Below are 25,709 nucleotides of genomic sequence, written 5' to 3'. Positions count from 1 at the left end.
ATGTAGCCGTGTTGGTCTGACGTAGTCGAAACAAAATAAAAAAATTCCTTCCAGTAGCACCTTAGAGACCAACTAAGTTTGTCATTGGTATGAGCTTTCGTGTGCATGCACATGTCTTCAGATACACTGAACATTTATGGGGAGCACCATGAAAGAACCTGGCAAGAGGGGTCTGAATGCTGTTGTGAGATGGCTCTCCACAAGTTAGCGCTGCTTTGTGGAGGATACATTTCTTATATGGGAAGCATACAGCTTTTGTGTGTGCACATTGTAATGTGAGAAGAATGTGCCTGTGTTTGCTGTCATGTGTGTCAATGGGTGGAAATAGATTGGCAGTGTTTATGGGCTGCAAAATAGATGTTTGTTCCCATTACATGAGAGAGTATGTGATCATTACTACATACAGGTGATAGCTGTATGTAAAGTCCCTTGGCTGGGGGCATTTGAAGGTGAAAGCTAGGGATGTAGAAAGCAAGTTTATCACATTTAGATGGGAGCAGATGGGGTGGGGAATGTTTTTATATGGTATTGGAATATTATTTTATCAGCAATCTTGGTCCCATTGTGTGTCAAATTGTGAACAGTACGCCTCTTCCAAAATGAGACACAAGATTCTAATATCCAAATGTCAGTTTTAAAGTTGATCAGGACCACTAGCCTAATTTTAATGTTAGCAGACTTCACTTAATGCTGACTTCTGCCAATGTCACTCTAAATTTAACTAACTGCATTTTGAAGTTTCCATTTTGTAAGTGCATCACCTTTTCTTAAATTATGCCTCATTAAGCAAAATTAATCTACTGTTATGCACTTGGTAAAAGGGCATTGCCTTTATAAATTTGGATGCAGATTCTTCCTGCTGAATGATGGCATCTAGCAGTGACTTTTAAAGGCCTGCCACGGGAGTCATGTTCAAAGCACAATGTGATTTATATAACTTCAATCACTGTACGTTATATTGGTCTTACATAAACAACACAGGCACCTTGTTTTTAAAACTAGCTGAATCCTAAGGGTTGTCAGTGTTGGATGGAGAGTTGTATGTTGGCAGGATTTCTAAAGTCACGAAACAAATTTTCAAGCTGCTTTCAGATCTTCAGATTCAAATCCCCCAAAGTAATGTGCACAGCTATATTGTTCACAATACAAGAACCTTCCCTTTTTCTTAGCCAAAATCTCCCAGACAGCATTGATGAACATGATCAGCCACTTTTGAATTGTTATCTTTTCTCACTTCGAGCATCTCCTTCCCTTGTACTCAGTCACTTTTTGATTTCTTCTAGGGCCAACTGCGCAGAGATGGCATAAGCAATTTCCCACAAATACACCCTCCTATAAAAGCATGTCATGGCACTGGGGCCAGTTCAGGTGTAGGTGGGTGAGGATCAAAATAGATGTCACCACAGGTAGTCTGAACTTCAAGCAATGGATCAGGGAAGTGCAGGTGAAGGGCCAGGGGCACTGAATGCACACTCAGAGCCAGGTAGAAGATGTAGCTTCAAGGCAGGAATAAAGACTCAAAGGTCCAGATGTGAGGCCAAATGCCGTAACGGCTCATAATCTGAGGCTAAAGTCCAGAGACAGCTGCAGGCGAGTAGGTAGTGTCCTTAGACTGAAAACAAGTTGCTAGGACCCTGAATGCAAAACTTTTATACATCCTGGTTAGCTTGGAGAGGCAGCTGACAGTATTCAAACTGGATAGTCTCCCGATCTTTTTAAAGATGGAACTGCAGCCTAGAGATTGCTCTTTCCCCAGTTGCTTAGCCCTGGGGTAGCCAATGTAGTACCAGCCAGATACTGTGGACTCCAACTCCCATCAGGCCCAGCTAGCAAGGTTAATTGACAGGAATGATGAGAGCTGTATGCCAAACAATCTGCAAGGCACAATGCTGTCTATCCATGGTTTAGTTTGCCTGACCTCCAGAGAACCCACTGTGTTGGTGGTGCAGGAGGTAAGGTAAAGAGAAAGGTAAACTACTTTACAGAAAAGCTTATAATTGCTTATTATAGAAACAGCTTCCCACTTACCTTTGACAGTAAGAGCTGTTCGACAGTGGAACTTGCTGCCAAGGAGTGTGGTGGAGTCTCCTTCTTTGGAGGTCTTTTAGCGGAGGCTTGACAGCCATATGTCAAGAATGCTTTGGTGGTGTTTCCTGCTTGGCAGGGGGTTTGGACTGGATGGCCCTTGTGGTCTCTTCCAACTCTATGATTCTATGATTGCTCCAAGCTTGTTTTATGTTTGTGTTTGAGGGAAGATATGATTGCAATAGGGAAACAGAATGCTGACCAGTGTGTTCTCAATTGATGCCATGCAGGTTCTATAAACCATCAGTGTATTGTGTTCCTTGACCCCTGAACAGGCTACAGACCACCGGCTACAGACCTCCCCATATTTTATACTCCCCATTGAATCACTTTACATAGACTGATCCAAAGAGGGAAAATTCAAACAGGCCAATTCTCTTTGGGTTGGATCCAGACTTCAGTGTTTCCTTCCCACTGAAGTCAGTGAGGTTTACATCATAAGTAATTCTTCAGATTGATTTCAGTGGGACCCAACTGAGTCTGAATCCATCCTGTTTTCATGTTACACAATTAGACCTCATCCATCTATGAACTTCTAATGTGATTGGTTATCTAAGGCAGGCATCCCCAAACTGCGGCCCTCCAGATGTTTTGGCCTACAACTCCCACGATCCCTAGCTAACAGGACCAGTGGTTGGGGAAGATGGGAATTGTAGTCCAAAACATCTGGAGGGCTGAAGTTTGGGGATGCCTGATCTAAGGTGTTATTGTTGTTAATAATAATCTATGCTTCGCTCCCACCCGTTTCCAATGCTAAATACCAGTCATACAGAGTTATATGGGTATCAGCAAACATGGGCTGTGCCAGGTAAGATGATCTTGCTAATCTTGCAGTGTTCCATTTGGACACAATGGTGCCCTGAACCAGTACGCTGACCCAAAAAACCTGCCTAGAAATGTTTTCCCCAAAAGCTCCAGAATGGCCTTTCACAATGCCAAAAAAGTGTATTCAAATAACATACAGTATAGAAATCTTGGACTGTTTTTACATTTAGACGGATTTGTTTCTTGATAGAAAAGTAAAGTAAAGATGCTCTGAGTTTTTTGATCCCCCTTATCTTTTTCAGCCAGAGGTTATTAAAGACAATCATTAGTGCAACCTAATGTACCAAGGAAATTAGCATACATGTGCCTTGCTTCATGGGGGCTCATAGCACTGAAGGATTTGTTTATGATGGGCATAAATTATTCTCCCTGTCCAGGATAAATAGGATTGATATAAGTGCACCTGAGACAATAATGTGGCTACCAGTGTGCTTTCCTTCTGTTCATGAATATATCAAGACAGAGGTAAAATAAATTTATGCAGAAGTTTAGCCAATGGTGTGTGAAGTTACTAAAGGATGCTAGTAATACTAGCACCAATTATCTATTTATAGTTCATTATTGCATATGCACCCTGCAAATTCATCTGCAGTGGTTTTTAGGTAGTGTTTCAATAAGCCATCTCATAAGCCTATCAATACCACTACACATTAAAAATGATAGTAAGACTAACAATGGCTTATAAGAGAGCTTGTTCAGACTGCCTTTTGTAAAACAGGACATATGATTACTCTAAAACAAATGTCAATTTAGTCCAGCATCCTACTTCCTATAGCAACCAAACATATGCCTAGAGAAGTCCACAAGTCCTAGAGAAGGCCACAAGCCCACAAGAAGAAATGTAGCCTAGATGTTGAATAATTAACAAGAGCAAGTTAGTGTTAGTCAGCTGCTGTAATAAAAATGCAAAATGTAAGAGGAAAGAAAATGAGACACTGTGGTAAATGCCCTGTTCTGGCTTATTTGGGAAAGTGTAATGTTTAGAGTTTGGTGCAATGCCTGTAAATGTGTGCACATGCACTTATGTGTACAGTATATTATTAGACGTGAAGATGACACTCCTCCCCACCACCACACACACAGTCCAACAAAGATTGTAGCAAACTGATACCAAAGCAAAACAGTTTTTCTGAATAGGAAGCTTGTGGCATTTTGGCATTCAAGGGAATCGTTACATAGTTTCAATACTGTATTGTTTTCCATACTTGCTTTAATCAGGCTCCATGATTTCATATAAGGCCTTGTCCATATCTGCTAAGATCTCCTGTGCATGTAGCTTGAGTTCCTTGAGCCACCATAGCAATTTATGGGTCATTAGCACAGAGATAGCCAACATGGTGCCCTCCCACTGTTGTACAACTCTGACTCCAATCAGCCTCAGCCAGCATGGTTAATGTTGGGAGGGATGATGGAAGTTGTAGTCCAACATCAACTGGAGGATTTCACCCTGGCTACCCCCGCACTGGGTATTTTGAGGGATATTTTGAGTGGTGTTCAGCTGCATTTTGCTCACAACAGACCCACTGAAATTAAAAGCCCTAACTAGTCATGTTCATTAAGTTTTAATAGGTCTATTATATTGTGCTTGCAGAAGCCAGTGAGACAATGAGGCATTTTCCCCTGTCCTCCCTCCAACATGCATCCCACACCTGCCACAAATCCAGCTCCTATGTTGAACCCACATGTTGTCATCACAGAGACAGAACTCAACTAAATGGACCAATGATTTGACAAACTATAAGAAAGCACCATTTGTTCAGATATATTTACCCATGGTGAACAAACAGCCTATACTCCCAGACAGGCATAGGCAAACTCGGCCCTCCAGAAGTTTTGGGACTACAACTCCCATCATCCCTAGCTAACAGGACCAGTGGTCAGGGATGATGGGAGTTGTAGTCCCTAAACATCTGGAGGGCCAAGTTTGCCTATGCCTGCTCCAATACATTCCACTTTTAATGCACCTAATGTGCTAGGACTCATTGAACCCCTGGCATAGAAAACTAGTTGCAGGCTTAAGCTCTACATCAGAATAAGCCCTTCCAGGTATTTGCATGCCCACGGTGACTGCTAAAGTTTTTCAAAAACGAGTAATGACATCAAAATATATGCTTGGCCAAAGCAGATGTATACACGTAAGCAGCAGCTTAAAGTGGCAGTTCATTAGATGTTTAGTTGGCCATAGTGAATCTTGAAGAATAGGTCAGCTGCCCATGTTGATGGCCAAGCATAAATTGGGCATGGAAAACCTTGGCTACTGTGTAATTACTTTGAGAAAGTTGCAGTGCTTCCTCACTCGGACTTCTAACTCCATTAGAAAGCCAACATAAACACTTCACCCTCTGCTTATTTCTCACAGGGGTAATGCTTCAAAATTATGGGCTTAATCATTATTAATTCCTTTGATATTTATCAATCGCACTAGCATTAATCATGATAAACACCTCTGGTATTAATGTGGATGTCATTAGTATAGCACTTCAAGTTTTTCTACTGCTGCTCAGCCTTCATTAACTGGACCATTAGTTACAAGGTGTTACCTTTTGCGTAAACAACTCCATGTTTCCTGTGGTGTGTGTGTGTGTTTGTATGTATGTGTGTGTGTGTGTGTTTTAAGCTTTGCAGTTTTTCATGACCTTTATATGATCCAGTAGGGTGGATTAATGGCCTATCACACATATACTGTGAGTTCTCATGGTATCTCATGTGAGAGCAATGAGTGAAATTGCTATGCTGAATCTGGGGCAGCTTCTCATGTCAATTCACCACCTGATCGCCATTTTAATATATTTGCCATGTGGTTAGTGAAAATATATAGCACCAAATCAATCTCAGAGTGGCCCCAGGGAGATTACAAGACTCATTCTAGCCACATGGAAATGTTCTTAGTGGAACATTAAAGAGGCAATGAAGGCTTAAGCTGGTGATTTGTTTGGAATGATAAAGGAGTGGTATGAGGAATCATACTACTTTAACATTGCTGAAGTTGTTTTATAGTGAGTGTGGTCATTGGCCTATGGAGTATACCAAGAATCCCCAAACTGTGGCCCTCCAGATGTTTTGGCCTACAACTCCCATGATCCCTAGCTAACAGGACAAGTGGTCAGGGATGATGGGAATTGTAGTCCAAAACATCTGGAGGGCTGAAGTTTGGGGATGTCTGGAGTACTGTATACTGTTAATTTGCCTGCTTTGAATGGCAGCGGCTCTCTAGACTCTCAAGCAGAGCTTAACTGGAAATGCCCACAACTGAAACTGGGGTTGCCATTGAACTGTATAACACATGAATTCCCACCCATGCAGGTAGAATGCATTGTCATACATAAAGCAGAATCTTGTGGCCTCTTGGGATAAGAGGTTTACTTTGATTTTTTCCCATGGGACTAGAGTCCAGTTTATTAGATCAATATTGTGTTTTCCTTGATTGGGGCATAAGCATACAGTATGAGGGAGTGTGTGGTAGTGGAGAGGCCAAAACTCCACAAAATTCAAAAAGTATAGTTTGTGGCATTTCCATATACAACTCAAATGTATGCAAGACCATTCACAACAGCAATGGCAGTAGTGGGAGAGGAAACTCTGGTCCTGATTGAGGCTGAACCTAATGGAATGGTACCCTTCAAATCAATCAATCAATCAAAACCTTTATTGGCATCATCCACAAACATTCACAAACATTCACAACAAATAGGCCGGTACAATCACATCGCCATAACATCAGTACAGTCACTTGCCTAAAGGAAAAGGAGGCCGGCAATCTATTTCACATCTGTGGGTCTCCAGCAAGGGCAGGGTCCTGTAATGTACTTCGGCGGCAAAAGATCAAATAAAGGAACTTAGCTACTGTCTTAGTGAGCTCCTGGTCTCTCCCCTGTAATAGGAAGCGTGTAACCTCTATCACTGGTTTCCATTTTGGGATACATAGTTGATTAAGGTATTGCTGGCAGATATCATCATACATTTTGCGTTTAAGGACCATGTGAGCTAAAGTTTCCACCTGGTGGGCATCACATGGGCATATCCTATCTCCTTCTACCAGCGAGAAAGCCCTTCTTTCTTGCAGGTTAAACAGAAATTGTAAATAATTGGGATTAGATTCCTGTGCCCAAGATAGTTGAAAATAAAGAGGGGAACATGTTTTCCTCACAGCTAAAATCAGTTCCTGATGCTCTATGTCCCATAGCCTGGTTTTTAACATGGCTTTGGTGATTGGAAAAGCCACGGCACCTAAGAGATCCTCTGAGAGCCCAAATTGTCCCTTTCAAATTAACATGAAAATGTCGTGGAAGATTTAACCGTTCTCCTTGTTCTTTATGTAGCTGATAAAGTGGCTCTAGTATCCAAAGGCTTTTACCTCAATAAATTGCTTAGGCTTTAGGGCAAGGGTGGTAAACCTTCTCCAGTTTGAAGGCCATGTTCCCTCATGGGTCACTTCCTGGCAGCCGCCTGTCAATGGTATGCAGAACCAGAGCCAAAAGTGGGCAGAAGAACAGATATGACAGCAGCCAGGCAGTTGGACTGGGAAGGGTTGCAGCTTAAGAATGAGACATGAGTTGGGTACAGTCTCGAGGGCCCCTTAGAGATACTTGGATTGCTGCATTTTGCTCCCAGTCCTGACATTCACCACCCATGCCTTAAGGTATCGCAAGACTATCTTTTTTATTATTATTATTTCCTGTAATGGCAACACTGAATTGTATAATACAGTCATCCACCTTTACCGTAATATCACCTCTGCAATTCTCAGGATGTCTGAATTATAGAGCAATTTAACTGGCTACTTCATCACGTCCCACTTCAATGGGCTTATATACCTCTGGCCTGTGAACTGCCCTCTACAGAAGATCAAGGTCTAGATCAAGCACCCTGTCTCTCATTTCCCTTACTGCACCAAAGGAATTCAGCGTTTGGCTCTTTCTGGACAAATATGCATACATAATCTTCCTATGAAAGCTGACAGCTACTCTGAGTCATTATTCCTTCAAAATCTCTCTGCATGTAATGCAGATATCCCATTCCCAGAGCTTGCATGTTGGACTTTGAGAGGTATTTATCTCCCCAGGAACTCTGTTTAATTTAATATTGGATTCTGTTACTAATGTCTATAAGAGTCCTCAGAAGGCTATATTTATAGATGTAGCTCCTTCACTGGCTGTGTCCTGCTTCCAGGCTGTGGGGGATGGGCAGTCATATAGCTCTCATTAACAGTAATATGTTTGGCAGTTTGGAATGAATGGACAAGGCTCGTGGCTTTTATGGCACCATGCAGACTCTTGGAATGGGCTGTTTATGGAGGAGACAAGATTATTGAATTTATGGCAACTCTCTAGCCTCTTCTCACTTGACTAAAGCAACAACTCACTTGCGTACAGCAACAACTGTACTTATATATATAGTTTCAGCAGGATAATTTAATATATATATATTTGTTTTCTCTGCATGTACAGGAGCTCTCCTTCTCATCTTGAATATCATTGTCCTTTCTTGCAGGCTGTGACCTCATGAACCATGGCATCCTGGCTCTCGTCAGCTCCATTGGCTGTACGTCAGCAGGATCCCTCCAGTCCTTGGCAGATGCTATGCACATCCCTCACCTCTTCATCCAGCGGTCAACAGCTGGGACTCCAAGGAGTGGCTGTGGGACCACCAGGAGCAACAGGAATGATGACTACACACTCTTTGTACGCCCACCTGTCTACATCAATGATGTTATCTTGAGGGTGGTCACAGAATATGCCTGGCAGAAGTTCATCATTTTCTATGATAGCGAGTACGGTAAGTGTTTACTCTGCGTCTCTCTGTGTGTACGTAAGGGGTAATTGTTATCATCAAATCTGTGTAATACTATTAAACGCAATTGCATTAAGATCCTTAAAATCTTCCACTAGATTACATCCCTCTCTAAGCATTTTATGACAGCATTAGCATTTCACATAATCCTTAGAATTAAAAACATAAAAAACAAAAACCACAGCCCTTTGGGATTTCTGAAAGCCATCAACTTTTATGGCTTTCCTTGATAATACCTTTGATAAGTGCCAAATGGAGTAGCTAAGGGTATTTTTTTTTTCCATATGTGACGCTAAGAAAGCATTTTTGGTGCTTTTTATTTGATTTTCTAACCTAGATAATAGCCATCCTATGTGAATGATTGTGCCTTTGTTTTGGAATATCTACATATTATGCCCATATGAATTTATTGTACTCCATCTTCACCGTGTCAATAGTTCGCCCTGTGTTTTGTCTTGAGGTAAGCTTGCAACCAGCTATAACAGAGGCTAATATCCACTTTTTTAGTTTTAATACCTGTATTTCAAAATACAGTGGTACCTCGGTTTAAGTACACAATTGGTTCCGAAAGTCTGTACTTAACCTGAAGCGTTCTTAACCTGAAGCGAACTTTCCCATAGAAAGTAATGGAAAGTGGATTAATCCGTTCCAGACAGGTCCGCGGAGTACTCAACCTGAAGCGTACTTAACCCTAAGTATGAGTGTAATTGGTTCTGGAAGTCCGTACTTAACCTGAAGCGTACTTAACCTGAAGCGAACTTTCCCATTGAAAGTAATGGAAAGTGGATTTATCCGTTCCAGACAGGTCCGCGGAGTACTTAAACTGAAAGTACTCAAACTGAAGCGTACTTAAACCGAGGTATGACTGTATAATAATTACATTGTAAAAAAATAAGAGGAGCATTTCCCCACTTTTATATCATGTCATGTATGAATGTTGTTCAGACAGGAACATGTCTGCAAGAAAAAATGAATCAACAACCCAGCCAAACCAGGTTATTTTTTCACTTTCCTCTTTAGAGCCAATTTAAAATAAAATAGACAAAAGTACAAAACGACCCAACTTTCATCTAGCTCCCATCTTTGCAGTATTTATGAAATGTCTTTGTGTCAATAGGAGAAAACTGACTTTAAAACATCAATTTAGATGGCAGTATATATGATGTAATCAGAGATTATCTGGCCTTCCAGATGTTATTGGACTACAATACTCATCATCCCTGACCACTGGTTCTGCTAGCCTAGGGATCATGGGAGTTGTAGGCCAAAAACATCTGGAAGGCTGAGTTTGAGGGAGCCTGCCATTGATGATGGGAGTTGTAGGTGAGCAACATCTGGAGAGCAGCAGGTTTTCTGTAGATGGTTATCTTCAAACTTTGCATTGCATGAAGCTGGGCAGCAAATCTGCTTCTTACCCTACGCATTGTTATCAATTTGATGGCTCTTCTCGCATTATCTGATGTACTCCATTCCATTAAAAAGACAGAAGAAGATAAAATATGGAAAGGAACAGGATCTTGCTGCTTTGCTACTTTGTCTTGTAACTTTAAGCTGGTATAAACTTTGAGACCCATTGAAATTCCTGGTCATGATATTATGTCAGGATATGTCAGTCAAGCATGCTGTTCTGTCCTGGCTGCAATTGGTTTTTTTATTTTGTTTTTATAATTGTAACTATTTCATCTTTTTTTATATTTGGACAGTGTATTGTTCTAACCTGACCTGGGACCTTATGGTGAAGTGTCGTTAAGAAATCTTTTAATAAATTGAATAGGGGGGTAGGAACTGTGCATGTGGTTCACTGAATACTTCATACTTAAATTAATAGATGTAGGATGTCAGTCTAGATAAGTAAATCATTGGTGTCACATAGCCAAGCAACAGAGCTCACATATTTTCATCTTTTCATCACAATAATCCAATATTGCTCAACCAATCTACACCGACTCTGTCATTTGAAAGGTCTGGGTGGTAGGAATGCTTTGTTTAACAAGACTTACATACCAAGATGGAGTGATAGTAGCATTCAAAAGAAATACCTAAAGTAGGGGAAAAACACACATTATTGTTCAACTTCTAACATAAGATAAAATAGTCACGTGGAGTCCCCATGCCAGCTATACAACCCATCAATGTCATTCCAGCCAAGCCTGGCTGGATACTGGACTCCCAGGAGCCTGTCAGTGCCTCTACTCAGATTGCTAGGATGAGAGCCACAGTGAATTCATTGTGAAATGCTTCCCTTCTGAAGACTAAAGCTTGTGGTATTGAAGCTCATTCAAATAATGGAAATAATGATAACAAGGATTATTGAGAATGGACCCTGAGTGTTTTACTGAATAAGGCACAACAACTCATCAAATGCATAGCTACAATATGTGCACATTTGCTTCTGAGTAGTGACCCCTGTTGATCTCACTGAAACTCAATTCCAGTTTAAAAGAACATTAGGAAGGGACTGTTTGTACAAATTTTATCTGTAATGGGACTTATTTTTATTTTTTTTAATATCCCACCTTTCCTCCCAGAAGCTCAAGGTCTTTGGTACTTGGTTCTCCTCCCCAGTTTTTCCCTCTCAAAACAACCTTGTAAGATAGGTTAGACCAGGCATCCCCAAACTGCGGCCCTCCAGATGTTTTGGCCTATAACTCCCATGATCCCTAGCTAACAGGACCAGTGGTCAGGGATGATGGGAATTGTAGTCCAAAACATCTGGAGGACCGAAGTTTGGGGATGCCTGGGCTAGACTGAAACACAGTGACTGACCCAAAGTCACCCAGTGTGCTTCATGGCTGAGTGGTGAGTTGAACCCTAGACTTCCAGGGACATCACTGGGAAAATAAAAGGCTAAGGAGTAAACCCTACACAAATCTGAGGTGGAGTCCCCAAAATGGTTGGATGGCGTCTTGTACACCTCCTTCTGGCAACTCCTGCAGCCAAGCTGGTGACAAGTGAATTGCTCTGCTTTCCTTTAGACCACGCCAGCAAGCCCGAGGGGGGGGGTCTTTTCACCTGGGCAGTGCAGGACCTTCACACACACTGCCCAGGCTTGTGCCCTGGAGAGATCACTTTGGTGCTACTAATACAGCAAAAACAATGCTGGAGGCAGCAGTTATAAGCTACCAGTCTCTGCAGCAACAGCAGGAACTGTGATTCTCTGGCGGTTTGACTTCACACCCAGTGGTGACTTCACCCCCAGTGTGCTTGCCCACAACAATTTGTTAGTTGCCTAATGCAGGGCAGTTTCTATGTGGTTTACAATCATGTTTACAAACATGCAGTATTCTTTTTTTTACAAAAGAAAAAAAATACGCACACCAATGGCTATCAAAATTTAACAACAAATCGATACCTAAAACAACAGCAGCTGTAACAGAAAGCAAGCAAACAAAAAACTTATCAGCAACCTACAGAGACACTGCTATAAAGCCTTGACACAGCTGGATAATATTCCATCAAATGCTTGGGGGAGGAAATTCTTTTCCTGGCACCAAAAAGATGGAAGTGTTTTGTTTTTAAAGTGAGCATAGTTAGACTGAATTACATATTGGTAATAAGAATACTTGTGTTTACATTTCCTTTATTAGAAATAATGCACCTTCTTTGCTCACATTATTTAATTTCTCAGTTTTAAAGAAAATACTTAGCTGGCATTACTGAAATTATTCCCAGCAATATTCTTGCTGCATAAGGAAAATAAGCTTTTTGGTGTTTACAATTAATCTCACTACAATAAAACTGGGCTTGCATCCAGAATAAATATTATGCTCATCCAAATACCTCACATTATACAAAGGTACTGCATTCATTTGCATATCCATTTATCAATGTCATAGGTTTTAAGTTCAATACACTGGAATTGCATTTGACTTTTATCTTGTCTATCAGTGATTGCCTTTCATTAGAGTAGTGATGGAGCCTAATTTATATTTGGAATTATGTATTTCTGCAGTGCAAAGTGTTATTTGCATTCTGTTCTGCTTTGTAAAATAGCAAAAAGTCTGTCTGAATGCAACTGGACCTATTCATTTGATTTATTAGGGGGGGCAAAAGAGAACAGTTCTTATTATTACTGGTTGATAGAAGACTCCAGTCTACTTAAAATTATCTTGCCAGCAAAGAAAATAGAACCCTTCAAAAGAAGTTATTATTTCCATATAAGTCCTAATTAGCTGGCTGAAAGGGAAATGATTCTGAAAGCTCACTTCAGATCCACATATAAGCAATACCTTCCATTGACAGTGCATTTCAAATGCAACGTTAAATTGTGATGAGTATGGGAAACAAATAAAAACATTTGCCTAATAGAAATTGGAGCATCCATTCTAAATAAGTTAGCATAATAGGATAGTGGTCATCATAATATTGGTGGGAAATGTTTAACACATCTAACTTTTCAACAAATGTTTCCAATATACGATGCTACCTTGGGTTACAGACGTTTCAGGTTACAGACTCCACTAACCCAGAAGTAGTACCTCGGGTTAAGAACTTTGCTTCAGGATGAGAACAGAAATCACGTGGCGGTGGTAGCGGGAGGCCCCATTAACTAAAGTGGTACCTCAGGTTAAGAACAGTTTCAGGTTAGGAATGGACCTCCAGAACGAATTAAGTTCTTAACCCACAGTTTCTGTGTCAAACATTAGAACAACCCCCCTCACCAGTTAGTGATGGACTCCCATCAGTCCCAGTCAGCATGGCCAATGGTAAAGGATGATGGGAGTTGTAGCCAAACAACTTCTGGAGGGCACCAATTTGAGAACGGATGCACTAGCAGGGAACATCACATTAAAATATAACGCTCTGCAGACAGAAGCTAGCTTTGTTCTCAGCGCATCTCGTTTGTGATATGATTCAGATGGGTCAAAACCTTCCCTTAACTCCAGACACCAATTGATTGGTTCATTTGGTTTATTTGTATGCCACCTTTCCACAGAGAGCTGTGCCCAAAGTTTGTTGTTTGGCTTACAACAAACATCAATTTCTCAAAATACAAAGCACTGTAATGGGGTGGGGTGAGAAGTTAATTTGGGTGAAATAAATTCAAATAGGGCATGTAGGGCTGGGAATGTTCACTTTCTGAAACCCTGGAGAACCACTGCCAGTTAGTGCATACAGTTCTGAGCTAGGTAGACCAATGATTGTCACAAGGCAACCTCCTAAATAAAAGGAAATACCTTTCTCTTTCTTCAGAATCATTCTTTTTCTGGAGTGTTTATATTTAAGCCTGCAGAGCCCTCAGCTGAATTACCATTCAGCCTCTGAAGCTAACTTTTTAAAATGAAGATTATCCACACACATGATTTTGGTGAGTGTACATGCATGCATACACACACTTACACAATTCCATTAGTTTCTGAGTCGAATGGCAGTTTGGTAATTCAGCAGCCTCCAAATTTTATTACTAGGGTTTCACTTCTAACAGTTTGATAACAGTGTCAAAAAAATGCTTTCACCCATATAAAGACATGTTCTTTAACATACCCTTAAGGGCTCATTTTAAATGCAACAGCTACTCTAAGCAATCTAAGATCCTTTAAAACTGCAATTACTTTCCACACACACAGGGGAGTATAAAGAATGTTAATTATTTTAACTAATCCTTAAAAAGAATGGTTATAGCACAGCAACCCAGGAAACAACAATATTTTCTGTGACCAATGATTAAAAAATAAATAGATAGAAAAATATTAGTAGTGTGCATATGCAAACATCAATATTTGAAAAAAGGGGTTTTAAAAAATTCTCCAAAATAGGGAACCTGCTGCCTTACAAATGTTGTTGAATTCCCAACACTGTCTGCCAGTATGTCCAATACTCAAGAGTTGTAATCCAGCAATATCTGGAGGGCCGCGGGTTCCCCATTTATGCATCACATAATCTCAGCTCAGTTCCCTGAATGATGAGAAGTTCCAGGGATGCAATGTGTACCCAAGTTTGGTTTCCCTGCCATAAAATGTTTGGTTTGAACCTTGAAATCAAGACCAGTTGATTTCCACCCACCCAGCCCCTTCTCCATGCAGCACATACACACAGAGCCCCAAAATTCAGAGATTTCAAACTCACCAACAGAATACTTCAGACATCTGCCAATATTTAAATCTTACAAAACATATAAGAACAATTGAAAATGTATCTAACATAATGTAAGATCTGAAAATGCAGCTCTTATTGGAATCCATGGCAGCAAAGATGTATTAATACACTTCAATCAACACAATGCAAATCCATTGGGGCAGGGGAATAATTTACTACTTGGTAATCTGTCTTGGGCCACAGTGAGTAGAATCCATCTTATTCCTGCGCTGCAGATTTTTTCTTGAACACATTTTTAAGGAAGACTCACTTTTTGGTATTTTTCTCTAACAGACTGCTTGCTTTCTGATTATGCTTGGCAAGAACACGGGTGAATTTGTACCCTTTGCCAGGGGAGCGAATTCGTCATGAAGAAACCAATCAATCATATAAAAAAGCCTTAATTGTGGGGTTTGTGCCATTTTACTGTCTATGCATTCTACAGGCCTCAGATTCAAAGACAGCCATTATCACGGTTTGAAAACATTTATTTTTAATGTTTTATTGGTGCTAAGACAGCAAAAGTGATCCATGCATTTGTCAAAAGGTGAAAGGGATAAAAAAAAATTCCAACACAACCTATGTTGTCTCATTTCTCATTTTCTGTTACATTGGCTATGTATTATTTTAAATTCTCCCTGCCATTTTCCATGCAACATCATGTGTTCGTCTGCAGTTTTGCTCCTTTATCCTCTTGCCTTCTCTCTTTGCTTCCCGCTTTGCATTCATAAGGTCCCATGTTTTACAGTGGGACCTCGACTTATGAATTTAATCCGTTCCGAATGCACACTCGTAGGTCGAAAACTTCATAAGTTGAGTTTCCCATAGGAAAAGCGGTTTCCCATAGGAATGCATTGGAAACAGAAAAATTTGTAAGTCGAGGAAACCGCATCTAAAAACTCGTAAGTCGAGGAAACCGCATCTAGCCGCGAACAGGTTTTACTTTCAGATGTCGAAAAAATCGTAAGCGCGCGGCCACTTTTTCTGCTGGTAACTCAACGTCAGATGTCGAGGAGCTTGTAAGTCGAGGTCCCACTGTATCTCTGGCTTGGAGAAACCACTATCAGTCAGTGTAGACAATACTGAGCTAGATGGACCAGCTGCATCCTTTCTTCCTCTCCTAATGCCTGCATTTGGAGACCAGCAATAATTGCTGAATTTCCTTGTTCAGGGGTCTAATTTGCAGGGTAAAAGTTCGAGAAAATTCCCCCTACTAATAAAACCATCTTGTTGCTTGATGCTTGTGCAGCCTTTCCTAGCTTGATGGCCTCTAAATGTTCTGAACTATGTGATGCTTGTTGTTGTTGTTGTTTAGTCGTTTAGTCGTGTCCGACTCTTCGTGACCCCATGGACCATAGCACGCCAGGCACTCCTGTCTTGCACTGCCTCCCGCAGTTTGGTCAAACTCATGTTCGTAGCTTCGAGAACACTGTCCAACCATCTTGTCCTCTGTCGTCCCCTTCTCCTAGTGCCCTCAATCTTTCCCAACATCAGGGTCTTTTCCAGGGAGTCTTCTCTTCTCATGAGGTGGCCAAAGTATTGGAGCCTCAGCTTCATGATCTGTCCTTCCAGGGAGCACTCAGGGCTGATTTCCTTAAGAATGGATAGGTTTGATCTTCTTGCAGTCCATGGGACTCTCAAGAGTCTCCTCCAGCACCATAATTCAAAAGCATCAATTCTTCGGCGATCAGTCTTCTTTATGGTCCAGCTCTCACTTCCGTACATCACTACTGTGATGCTTGTACAGCTTCTAAATAGATGTTCAAAAATCACTGGCTGCATTTGAATGTAATGATAAACCATGGTTTATCATTATAGGAATGAAACTAGGTGAGCCACAAGCTCATGTGCTCTATTCTCCCCTAGCATGGGATCAGAAGTGACGAATTCCATTTTTGACTAACCACAGTTTGTTTGAACTTGGACAAATTGTGGTTAGCTTTGACTACTGGTTGATTGAAGCAAGCCAACTTCAAACCATGGTGAACATAACATAAGAAGAGCCCTGCTGGTTAGGATATGAAGATCCATCCAAACCAGGGTTTCCCACAGTGGCGAGTAAGAAGCCCCAAAGCAGGATGTAGATCAGGCATCCCCAAACTTGGCCCTCCAGCTCTTTTGGGACTATAATTCCCATCATCCCTGACCACTGGTCCTGTTAGCTAGGGATGATGGGAGTTGTAGTCCCAAAACATCTGGAGGGCCGAGTTTGGGGATGTCTGATGTAGATGTAAGAAGCCTTGCCTGTTGATGTGCCGTAGCAATTTGGAGTCAAAGGCATGCTGCCTCTATACCTGGAAGTTCATATAGCCATCGTATTTCAGATGGCATTTCAGAATCATGCCTTTGAATGGATTCTGCTGTTGTCTGCCAAAGGCTCTCTGTTATTCTCCATGTAACTTATTCTCCACCTGCACACTTGCCCCCCAGGTGATCCAAGTTAAAACAATATAAAACAAATAAACAAAATAGTCTAAAATGGGAGGATGAGCTGGTCAGTAGTGAAATTGACAAGGAGATTTGGTATCACAGACATCTTTAAAAGGTGAAACACAATTTTAATAAAAATCCATAAAGATATCCCATGGCCCTTAATCGTTTGCAAATGCTTATAATTTTCCAGGGGCTGTTTGTGGCTGCTTGATGACTGTAATATTCTCTAGGCTGTCTCCAGACTATCTTAAAGCTGTTTATTACTCATTTGGCTTCTTGCCAAGTTCCAACATACTCATTTACTTCACTCTGCCTCCATAAACATATAATTAATACAGTTTATCACTGAACTATTTTCTTTGCATTAATTCATATTATTCCATCCGAAAAAAAATAGCAAGATGCATATGCATTTTGCATTTTATTTGTTGCTGTTGTGACCTTTGTCACTGTCTTGCATTGTCTTTTGACAGTGTTTGTTTCTGTTGAAAGAGGTGGCTGATCACAGCCTGACTCAGGTTTGAAGGAGCCCTTGGCAAACTCCCCTGCAAGATTGGCTTCTTTCTGACATGGGTTGACTTAACTGGTAGTGCTAGCAATGCTATGATCACCCCTGAATGCCCTGCGACGGGCATCCTGTTGCTCGGTCCCAGCTCCTGCCAACCTAGCAGTTCGAAAGCACATCAAACTGCTACAGCGGGAAGGTAAACTGTGTTTCCATGTGCTGCTCTGGTTCGCCAGAAGCAGCTTTGTCATGCTGGCCCATAACGCGAGATGAGCAGATGAGCGCTGCAACCCCAGAGTCGGTCACAACTGGACCTAATGTTCAGGGGTCCCTTTACCTTTACTTTTTAAGCTTGCAGTTGCCATTCTAGTCTGGATTCAACATGGTGTTGCCATTGAGTCTGCTTGAATCCCATTGATAAACTGTGGTTTATTAGGATGAAAATGAGTTCAAATAAGCATTTGAGTCTTGGATTCCTCTCAAGTATGCTTTCTTGAAACAAGCTATGGTTTGAGGTCGGCTTGTTTTCACTAACCACAGTTTAGAGTAACCAAAGTTTGTAGGGTTCAGACAAACTATGGCTATATCAACAATTGAAGCAAAAGCTTCTAAAGATGCCCTTGCAGTTTTGCCAGAGGGCAAAAGGGGGTTGGGAGACTTTGAAGATTGCCTAGGCTTGTTCTCATCACAGTCTTTGCAAATTGTTGCAGATTCCCACTTGCTTTTATTCAGTTTTATTCAATTTTACTCCATCTTCAGCAATAGCACAAGCCCATAGGAGGCTTATAAGCAGTGCCAGTCAGTGGGGCAGGGCAGTGGCACTTACTTGACCTGTCACCAGAATCACTGGGGCTTGCTAGAAGTGAGAAGGGCAAGGCAGCAGTGATGAGCATAGTGCAAGTGCACTGGTGGAGCCAATCTGGTGTTCTTGCAAGTGCATTTGTGCCATGTTGGCATTACCACTGCCTCACCTCTCTCCTTCCTGGTGAGCTATAGTGTTTTTAATGGTTTTGTTTTTGTTGTGCTTATACTGCTGTACACTAACCTGATATAAAAAGTTCTATAAATTAGCTGAAGTGTTGGGAGGTCAGATAGGCAACACAACCCCATGGTTGTCTGTTTACAACACAGAATACATACAAAATAAACGAGTTTTGTTTCTCAAATTGTACTGCATTCTGATCAGGAAGTTCAAATGTGTCTTCAAGAGCTAGTGGAATGGCAATACAGATGAGGCCTCTCATATTTCAGCAGGGAGGGCATTCCACTGATACCACCTTCCTTTGCTCAATATATATGTAACGTGAATCTGAACCTGCAAAACAAGGAGTGAGAAAGAGTATGTCATATATACAATGAAAACTTTTAGCCATTCCCAAAGACATCTGGTTGACACAGCGCTGTTAAAATGAATGAACGAGTTGGGAGAATTTCTCTGAATCTCTAAGAGTTAAATCCATGAGCAGTAGAAGGTTTTATGGGTTGAATTGACAGTGTTAAAGCTCCACCAATAAAATATTCCAAGATAAACTAACATTTAAGCACCATACTAAATAAACCCCATTATAAGCCAGCTTTTCCAGCATATAATGTAGAAGATGGTAGCACCATTTCAGAAGAGCTCAATCACATATGGCCTTCCACCAATGCTGCTTTTTGATGACTACAGTCAAAATACTTAGGAGTATGTGAATGTCTATGTGCGTGTTCTGAAGACCTTTGGATGTGTATCCTGCTCTGATTTAGCACCTTTACCATTTGAAACAACTCACAGAAACAAAATAAATGTCCATCTGTCTTCTACTAGTAAGGAAGCTAGCTGTTTGAATAAAACAGAAGATGTCAGAGAGTACGTAGTATATATCCACTGCAGAGTCAAGGGAAATAATTAGCATGCATTTTTTTCGGTGCTGTGTGTGCTCCTTGAGAACTTAATAAAAGCCCTGCTCGATCAGACCACAGGCCCATCTAAGTAGCATCCTATTCTCATAGTGGCCAATTAGATCTCTATGGAAAGTCCTGAAGTAGGCCTGAGTGCAACAGTGCTTTCCTTTCTTGTGATTCATCCAACATGTACCATATTTTGGCATAGAGATGTGCCCATGACTAGAAATTTAGTCAATCTGCCCTTACATGTGATTGTGAATTAGGTATGTGCAAGATAAAGATAGCTGCTTTTAAAATATCTCCAGAGCCCCAATTCTACCTACAATAGTTTATGTGAGACTTGGTGAGCCTCTTGTTCCTTCAATCTGGAAGTCTGGGACTCATCTCATCATAAGATATCCTGGCAATATATAGAGTCCCAGTATCAAAGTGCATTGCCCTCTTGATCAGCTGTTATTCTTAGATGGACCATCTAGTTTTTTTCACCCATACCCTGTTTACTTAGCTATAATTCCTTTGGTAATGTGTCCTGGGAATCTCCTTCTCTGTCTCTTGCTGTTGCCTGAAAGGTAAATAAATTCCGCTCTGGTAATCAAGTTGCTACTACTGTTGCTTCCTCTCCCATCCCAGCCTGTCTCTCTGATAATATGCTGGCAGAAGAAGCAGAGGCACCCATCAGCCCCATCAATCACTGGCTGATTCCGTTCCCAGACAAATTTCCAATCAAACTGGGGCAGGGGTGGAGTGGTGTGGTGATTGGGTCTGGCAGACACCAGCTCCTAGCAACAACATTAGGTCGTCCACATGTGGGTGAACTAAGGTTCAACTTAATCAGGACTCAGGCAGATTGTTCTACCTCCACTGTGTTCTACCTGCACTGTCAGAGGCAGTATGCCCTTTGAATGTCACTTGCTGGAAATCACAAGTGAGGAGAGTGCAGTTGCACTGAGATCCTGCCTAGGGTTTCCCATCTGGTTGTCCACTGTGAGAACAGGATCCTGGTCAAGATGGGATATTGGCCTCATATAGCAGGCTCTCCCCTTGTTCTTTTTTGGACCCACTCTGTGGTTTAGCTTCAAAGAAGTTTCCTTCAGTGCACACATTTTCAAGTGACTTTTTTCCCCATCCCTTATGGCAAGAGGCTACCATTTTTGCTCATTATTTTAGCATTTTGTAGTTTTTCATAAAAGTGAGATCCACTTTGGATCATTGCAGCCTAAGGAAGCAATTATTGTTACATTTCATTGGTTGTTTTTTAACATACACAGTGCCTGGAGAAATTATTTTATTGGGTGCCTCATAAATATAACGAGTAAATAAAATAAATATACAGCTCACAATAAAAATTAAATTATGAAACATAATTGCTACAGTGCATGCTGCGGCTGGGAATGGGCCCTCAGTGGTTTGCAGCTGGTGATCAAATTTATAAGTAAACATTCTCATGGAAATATGCACGGCAAGGTCTCCATATTATCTACAGGATTTCTCTGAATCTATTTGAACTATGCCTCCTCAATGTGCAGTTCATTTTCAGAACGAAGGATCCCTGCTACAGCAGCTATTGCTGTGCAAAGAAGGATGACTGTAGTAGGTTCATAAAGCACCGTTGATAAGAATTTGGACAGCATCATTTGTTAATGCAACAGCTTTCCTCATCAGCAGTGGAAACAAAGCAGTCTTTTGAGTAAATCACCCAGGGAAAATTTTGAAGTGTGTTTCCCTTTAACTGAATTACATGACATTTTCAGGAGCATAGCTGTCAAGTTCTCCCTTTTTTAAAGGGAAATTCCCTTATGCTGAATAGGCTTCCTTCTGAGAAAAGGGAAAACTTGACAGCTATGTTCAGGAGCAGTATGAGAAGGAAAAATACATTTTATGGAATAATAATAATAATAATAATAATAATAATAATAATAATTTATTTATACCCCGCCCATCTGGCTGGGTTTCCCCAGCCACTCTGTGCTGCTTACAACAGAAAAATGAAATAAAATAATCTATTAAACATTAAAAGCCTCCCTAAACAGGGCTGCCTTCAGATGTCTTCTAAAAATCTGGCAGCTGTTTTTTTCTTTGACATCTGATGGGAAGGCGTTCCACAGGGCGGGCGCCACCACCGAGAAGGCCCTCTGCCTGGTTCCCTGCAACTTGGCTTCTCGCAACGAGGGAACCGCCAGAAAGCCCTTGGTACTGGACCTGAGTGTCCAGGCAGAATGATGGGGGTGGAGACGCTCCTTCGGGTATACTGGACCGAGGCTATTTAGGGCTTTAAAGGTCAGCACCAACACTTGAAACTGTGCTCAGAAACGTATATAAGGACATTTTTTAAAAAATGTATACTTTGATGATGGATACTTGAATTACCACATGCTCAATGAGTAACTATAGATTTTCTGTTACTTACAGTTTTTGTTTTGTTTTGTAGTTTCCCATTAAGTTTAGAAAAACCTGAGGTGATCGTGGCTGTGTTTTGTCATTCTTATCAGGGAGCACAGTCCTCCCCAGCCTTTCCTCCAAAGCTGGTCAAGTTCATTGTGAATTTAGACTTATCCATTTGGGAATCTTGTACTCATTTTTCTTAAGTTTGGATGAACACATTGCAGGCTCATGGTTGCTCATTTGCTGTCACTGGTGATAGATCAGAAGAAGCCCCAGCTTCCCCTTTGGATGGCTTAGACTTTAAACAGAAAAAAGAGCCATATGGAAAAACAGTGATTGATGACTGCCGACACTGCTGCAGTGCAAACACGAGGCCACAATCCACCACAAGATTCTCCAGTGCTTGCACATTTAAAAAAACTCTTCTTGCACAGCTCTCATTTATTTAAGTGCAGCTTGCGTCATAGAATTTTCCAGCAGGTGTGTCCTTGGTGAATTATTATTTGTATCATTACCAGTGATTGATTAGTCCTCCCCGCAACCTTCATAAGTTGCCTCAGAATTAAGCACAGAGATTTTCCCCAAAAGTCAGAAATAGCCCAAGTTTCTTTTTATGAGCCCATTTGACTCTGGAAGCTAGATAGACATTGTAGCAGCCCTTGGAAAAATTACAACTCCCACGGGCCACTGGGGCCTATCTCTCTTCCCCTGGATTGAGTGCTGTTCAGCTGGGCTACACCAATATTTAAAAGGCAGGGGAAAGGAATTTGGAGGACTGGGTGAAGTGGGTGAATGCAAGACTGAGTGGACATTAGGGAATTACCCTGGGCCACAGAATAATTAGGGGACTTGTAATGCTCATCTGAAAGACAAAGCAAGATTTACAAGCCCATTTACTTTATACTCAAGTCACGGTTTGGTAAGCTTCATTGACATGTCAAGTTAAGCTTTTTAAAACATGTATGAAACTCTTAATCTCAGAGTTAGTCTCAGGGTCATGGTTTCGAGCCCCACATTCGGCGAAATATTTCTGCACTGCAAGGGGTTGGATTAGGTGACTCTCATTGTCCATTCCAGCTCTATGATTCTATGCCAGGGCTAAATTTTTGGAAGAAAGCAAATGGAACAGCTGGTGGCTCATCAAAGATCTAAGCAGTTTCTAAGCAGTTCAGCATAGGCAGAATAACAAATCACGTAGACAAAGGAGTGAAACTGGAGCCAAAAGTTATATAAGACCAGATCAGACCCTATTTGGCTCCTTTGGTGACCTGATCTATTAGATTGAAAGCAGCAGTTCACCCTTTTTCATACATTGGACTTCAAGAATGGTTAGAGAGAGGTGCTTCAGCACCTTGGACAGGTCCCAAGGAAAAGAGAACTTGTCTCAACAAATATCCAAATCTAACTGAAACCATAAATTGGAGTCTGTCCAGCTATATTTCCTAGACATAACCCATTTCTGAGCAGTAGAGAATGTTAAAAGGACTTTTCTTTTGTCCGTTCTCCCTTGGTGTGTGGATTTTGGGAGAGGATATGACTTCAGGCAGGTGTTGCCTCAGGGGTCCCACCTTGGAGACCTCTAGTTCAGTAAGTTCCTAGACTGGGCTTTAACCTGGGGGGTAAGGACTCTGAGCTGGCAGCTCTTCATCTTGCAACATTAACTGGGCTGATTACTGTGCCTCCTTTTTGTGTCTGTTGGTATCCTGATTACTCTTCATGACTAGGATAATGACAGGTAGGATATATATCCTCTCCTTCTCCTAGCAGCATCTGAGAGAAGCATAGGCACCAATTATAGGGGGCCCTGGGGGCACTTCACATAAATTATCTTATTGTAATTCTTAAAATTGTTGTGTTAGAGGAGGTGATAAATATCATACCTATATCACAGATGTGAAGCTAAGATTAAGGCTATGGCTACCAAGTGGATTCATGGCAGAGGTGAGATTGCACTCACCTCTGTCTGTAACTCTGCATCTCAGCTACTGTGCTACACCAATTCTTTTAAACACATTTAATTTACACTGAGGTACAGCCCTTGAACTTGATTTTTTTTGGGGGGGGGATTTAAATAATCCAATTGGGATATAGCTACCTGGATCATTATATACCACCTGGAAGTATTAGATAATCACAGTATTTTTTATCTGTAAAGTTCTTTTGATATTTCTGATAACTTCTCAGGAGTGCAAGAATAGCCATGTACAGCTATATATTTCAAGGGTTAAAGCAGGAGCATATATTTTTTATGGTGCACTTAAAATCAGGCACATTTGTAGCAGTTCAGATAATTGTGTTGCTTCTTAAATTGGCCTTGAAGTGCCAAAAAGGCCTCTAACAGCACTGATTAGACTGAATTTAATTTCCCTGATTTAGACATTAAATAGGAGCTGCAATTAAGCATCACTATCTTTTGGAAGTATATTTTTAGAATGAGCATGCACTTTAGCAGCATTAAACCATTCTTCAATGTTTCGTGCTACTTCAAACTTCCTGAAGTATCTGTGGCTAAATACAGCAATTACATGCCTTGATTCCCAAAGAGAAGTCCACTCTTTCTCTTAGGCTTTAATTCTTTATATGTTATTTTAACTCAGATATGCAGGTTGCAGATGTATATATTCCATAATTTCTAAACCCAGCAAGTGGAGTTCAGTATTAAGCTCTTCCCATCATTTCATCTGTGGAAGCATTGCTGCTTGCCACGTGGAACAACCCCCCTGCATGCTGTTCTGTGGGTTCACTGAGCCAATGTTAGGGCGTGCAGGGGCATAAGGGGAGGTGAAACCCTGATACGCAAGCAGGAGTTCTTGAGAGGGTTTCTGCTTATGGGACTGGTTAGGTGAATCCCACCCATTGTTTTCAAACTTTCCATCTTCAAGGAACCCTATCCAGATCCATTTGTCTTTGGAGGAATTTCAGATTGTGTTCTGGGCAAGGGGTTGCCAGTGTGGTTTATCCATGAGGGTGACCACAGCACACACAAACAAAATATAGTTGTGCCCATGGATTGGTGACTCCTCTTCTAGGGTGTTTACTCCATACAAGATGTTGTTGTTGTTTAGTTGTTTAGTTGTGTCCGACTCTTTGTGACCCCATGGACCAGAGCACGCCAAGCACTCCTGTCTTCCACTGCCTCCCGCAGTTAGGTCAGACTCATGTTGGTAGCTTCGAGAACACTGTCCAACCATCTCGTCCTCTGTCATCCCCTTCTCCTTGTGCCCTCAATCTTTCCCAACATCAGGGTCTTTTCCAGTCTTCTCATGATGTGGCCAAAGTATGCAGTGCAAGATACTAACCATAATTATGAGGTTTCTCTGTAACCTAATGTCAATTCACCTCCTTCCTGGAGCTCTGGATTGCATAGATTTGGGGAGGGTATGGGGAGCGTGCACAATTACCTATTTTGATTTAACCCTTGGATGTTTCTGCCCTTTTACTCCAAGACATTCCTTAGCCTGATGGCTTATGAGGGGTCAACAGACATTGGAGACTTTTTCCTACTTCTGAAAGTCTTTCCCCCAGAGGCAAGGTCTCTTGGACTGAGACTTACTTTAGATAGCATACCTTCTCTCCTTCTTTCATAGTTAACATATATGCAATTGTTGCTAAATTTTCATCTGAATAAAGTATTGTTGTTGTTGTTTAGTCGTTTAGTCGTGTCCGACTCTTGGATTACTGTGATGTTAAAAGGTCTGCCTTGGATTCGTATCGAGATCATTCTGTC

General features: G+C 41.3%; 1 protein-coding gene across 1 annotated transcript in view; it reads left to right on the top strand.

Annotated features, from left to right (window-relative positions):
- The first annotated feature begins 8,407 nt into the window (after positions 1–8,407).
- Positions 8,408–25,709, top strand: part of GRID2 (glutamate ionotropic receptor delta type subunit 2) — a 368,933-nt gene continuing 351,631 nt past the window's right edge. Inside the window, exon 1 of the mRNA XM_088660515.1 lies at positions 8,408–8,685. Within this exon, the coding sequence (XP_088516641.1) occupies positions 8,412–8,685 (274 nt within the window). The 5' untranslated portion in view covers positions 8,408–8,411. The remainder of the gene's footprint in view (positions 8,686–25,709) is intronic.

This window comes from Zootoca vivipara, chromosome Z1, assembly GCF_965207765.1.
Source record: "Zootoca vivipara chromosome Z1, rZooViv2.hap1.1, whole genome shotgun sequence".
In the NCBI taxonomy this organism is placed as follows: domain Eukaryota; kingdom Metazoa; phylum Chordata; class Lepidosauria; order Squamata; family Lacertidae; genus Zootoca; species Zootoca vivipara.
Note: the sequence above shows the minus strand (reverse complement) of the source record. Positions and strands in the feature narration are given on the sequence as shown.